Below are 3289 nucleotides of genomic sequence, written 5' to 3' on the forward strand. Positions count from 1 at the left end.
ATTCTACACAATGTTTCTAAACTCTAAACGCTCTAAAAGAGCACAGAATGTCATGATTTCAGCTCTCTGACTCCTCTGCTCTTTGTCACCTACAAGCACTCTTGGCCACGTTCACTTCTCTGTTCTCCACGAGATCAGCTGATCAGCTGCAGCGGGAAGTTTATCCTGCAGCTCTGGCTGCACACAGGTGCAGCTGGTGCTAAATAATTTAAAATAATTTATTTTAAATAAATATTAGATGCCGATTGTGTGACTCATCCATCAATCAGCAAATTGTGTGTCATGTCCAATCTTATTTTGAAAAACCGTGATAGAGCGAGTCCGCGATAAATGAACAGTGAAGTAGCGAGGGACTACTGTACTTTGTTTTTAAAATCTTTGAATTACCTTACCCCGCCCGACCTCTCTGAACTGCTACATCCCTACAAACTCAACCCCTCACTCAGATCAGCTGATCAGCTGCTCCTGAGTGTCCCTACAACTGGACTCAGGCTCAGGGGGATCAAGCTTTTGCTGCAGCAGCTCTTAAGTTGTAGAAGGATCTACCCCTCCATCTTAGAAAGGTTTTATTATCTGCTTTTAAAACTCACCTGCTGTACTTGGCTTTTATCACTTTGTAAAGAGTTGATTATATTTCATTTTTGTCTAATTTTTGTATTCATAGAGTTTATAGTTTTATTTGTTTTTATGTTTTGTTGTTTGTCTTGATTGTATGTATTTCACTGGTTTTTATTACATGGTTTTAATTTACTTGTGTTGTAATCGTTTAATGTGTGAGATGTGTTTTATGTAAACTCTGTGCAGCACTTTGGTCCACTGTGCTTTACAAATACAGATAGATTGGATCATTGTTTAATTTCTTGCACAGCCCCACATCTTTTATCTTCTTCCATCTCTTAACTCAGATCTGTGTGTCTCCTCGTTTCAGGTTGAAGTTCAAGTTCCGCAGAGGTGGCCTTCCTCCCATGATGCCTCTGGAATTTGTCGGATGTATTGGTGGTTGTGATGAGACACTCAGAGAGGTGCTGGACCTGAAATACCTCAGAACACGAGGAGGAGGAGATGACCTTCCAGCTCTGAGGCCTCCTAGAGCAGAGCCACCCAGAGCCCCAAGTTCCCATCCTCGGCCCTCTCTTCCTCCTGTCCCTTCCTGGACCTTGCAACCAAGACCTCCTCCAGGTGGTGGAGGAGTGTGTGTCGACAACAGCAGTGACGCGATCGTGTGCAACTGTGGTCAGGACGCACTCCTTCTGACTGTGCGGAAAGATGGACCCAATCAGGGTCGCCAGTTCTACAAGTGCAACTCTGGGAGTTGCAACTTCTTCCTGTGGGCAGATCAGCCGAGTCAACAGGGGGTGCCGGAGAGGCGAGAGCCCTTACGGCCAGCACAGAGGACCCCTCAGCCTATGAGGCCATCTCAGGGGTTTGGAAACATGTCCAGAGGTGGCAGAGAGCAAGAAGCGAGTGCAGCGGGACACGCAATGTGCAACTGCAACGAGACTGCAGTGACACGCACTGTGCAGAAGGACGGGCCAAACAAGGGCCGCACGTTCGACACCTGCGGGAAACCACGGGATCAGCAGTGTGGCTTCTTTCAGTGGACCGATGAGAACGTATCTACACCAGGCAAGGCTCACACATCCATCCAGTTTCTTTAACCACTTTTTCCTTTGGGTACTGGGGAGCTGGTGCCTATCTCCAGCTGTTATTGTGTGAGAGACACCCTAGACAGGTTGCAGGTCCATCACAAGAACACACTGAGACAAATGAGACAACCATTCACACTCACCCACACGGAGGGACAATTTTTAGTTGTCAACTCACCTAGGAAACCAGAGTACCTGGAGATAACCAACAAATGCACGGAAGAACCTTTAAACTCCACATTAGAAGGCCAGGAGGTGAACCTGCAACCTTTTAGTGCTAACCATTGTCATTCTAAATCTTGATTCCTATTTAGGTCCAGATTCAAATTAATTTACAGTCATTTCATTTCCTATAATGATAAAATAATAATCACATACAGTACATTATAAAAGTGGAGTTAGTCAAGTTGTGTTTATTTGTCATAAGGTTAACAGTACAATGAAATGCTTAGGAAGAGAAGAACCTATTTGACTCGCTAAAAAAACAAAGAACAAACAAACAAGAAATACTGGAGCATGCAATAAGGGTACTAAATAAAGTACCAAAAAGTGAAAAAAGTAATTATAACATTTACAAGGTCCTAACGAGAAAATAATAAACAACAATATGATTGAATTTTAACGGTGCAAGCAGGACACATTTAAGTATTTCAAGGTAATAATATACTCTAAAATGCACAATATATATTGCAAATAACTAATAAATACACAGGTTGTGTGACAGGTTATTGCACAGGTAGTGAGGAACATTGAAATGAATTATACTGGTAAGGTAGATACATACATGATACAGCCACATGGTGCAGCAGCAAACAGCAACATATTAACTGTCACAAGCTAATATTAGTCATATTAGGTGTCACAGATGTGGCTTGCTGCAATGTTATTTCCAGTTGTTTAGTGTTATTTATTCAGAGTTCAGTAATCTGACAGCTTGTGTGTAATAACTGTCCTTTAGTCTTTTTGTACATGATGACAGACTCCTGTATCTTCTGCCTGAGGGTAGTAAACGGAAGAGTCTTTGTGCTGGGTGGGTGTGGTCCTTAATGATGCTGTGTGCTTTACACAGACATCGGCTGTGGTAGATGTCCTGGATGGTGTGGAGACTGCTACCAGTGATGTCCTCTGTTGTTTGCACCACTCTCTGTAGAGCTTTCCAGCTCTGACTGGTGCGTTTCCCACACCACCCTGAGTCTTTGTCTGGCTTTCTTGACCACAGTGTGTGTATCAGAATCAGAATAAGCTTTATTATCATTGCACCAAGATACAATGAGAATATGTCCGTACAGTCATCCGAAAGATGGGTGGGGTGCACGTAGCTTCTGCTATATAGCGCTGCCTTCTTATCCTTTTCAGAATACATTTTTTAGATTAAAAAGGGACAAAGCCATGAGGAGAGGATAGTGGCAATACAACAAAAGATCGCTTCATATTTTGTCCTAACAGGACATGATTTAAGACGTAAAAAAAACTGCCAGCAGCACATTTATAACACGTTACATATGCATTTGATGACGAGGCGGTCCATAAAGCACTAACAGATAGTCCATTGTCCTGATAAGATGATGGTCAGCCGGCACAGTTCTGATAAGCCTCCACAGAAGAAGATTTTTGGGGGGAGGCGGGGGGGGCGGGGGGGGGGG

The 3289-nt window shown here is 43.4% G+C and overlaps 1 protein-coding gene across 1 annotated transcript in view; it reads left to right on the forward strand.

Annotated features, from left to right (window-relative positions):
* Positions 1-3289, forward strand: part of top3a (DNA topoisomerase III alpha) — a 37384-nt gene that overhangs the window by 28073 nt on the left and 6022 nt on the right. Inside the window, exon 18 of the mRNA XM_037689468.1 lies at positions 929-1626. Coding sequence (XP_037545396.1) covers positions 929-1626 — 698 coding nt within the window. The remainder of the gene's footprint in view (positions 1-928; positions 1627-3289) is intronic.

The sequence above is a fragment of the Nematolebias whitei genome, chromosome 15 (assembly GCF_014905685.2).
Source record: "Nematolebias whitei isolate Nwh7 chromosome 15, NemWhi1, whole genome shotgun sequence".
Classification (NCBI taxonomy): domain Eukaryota; kingdom Metazoa; phylum Chordata; class Actinopteri; order Cyprinodontiformes; family Rivulidae; genus Nematolebias; species Nematolebias whitei.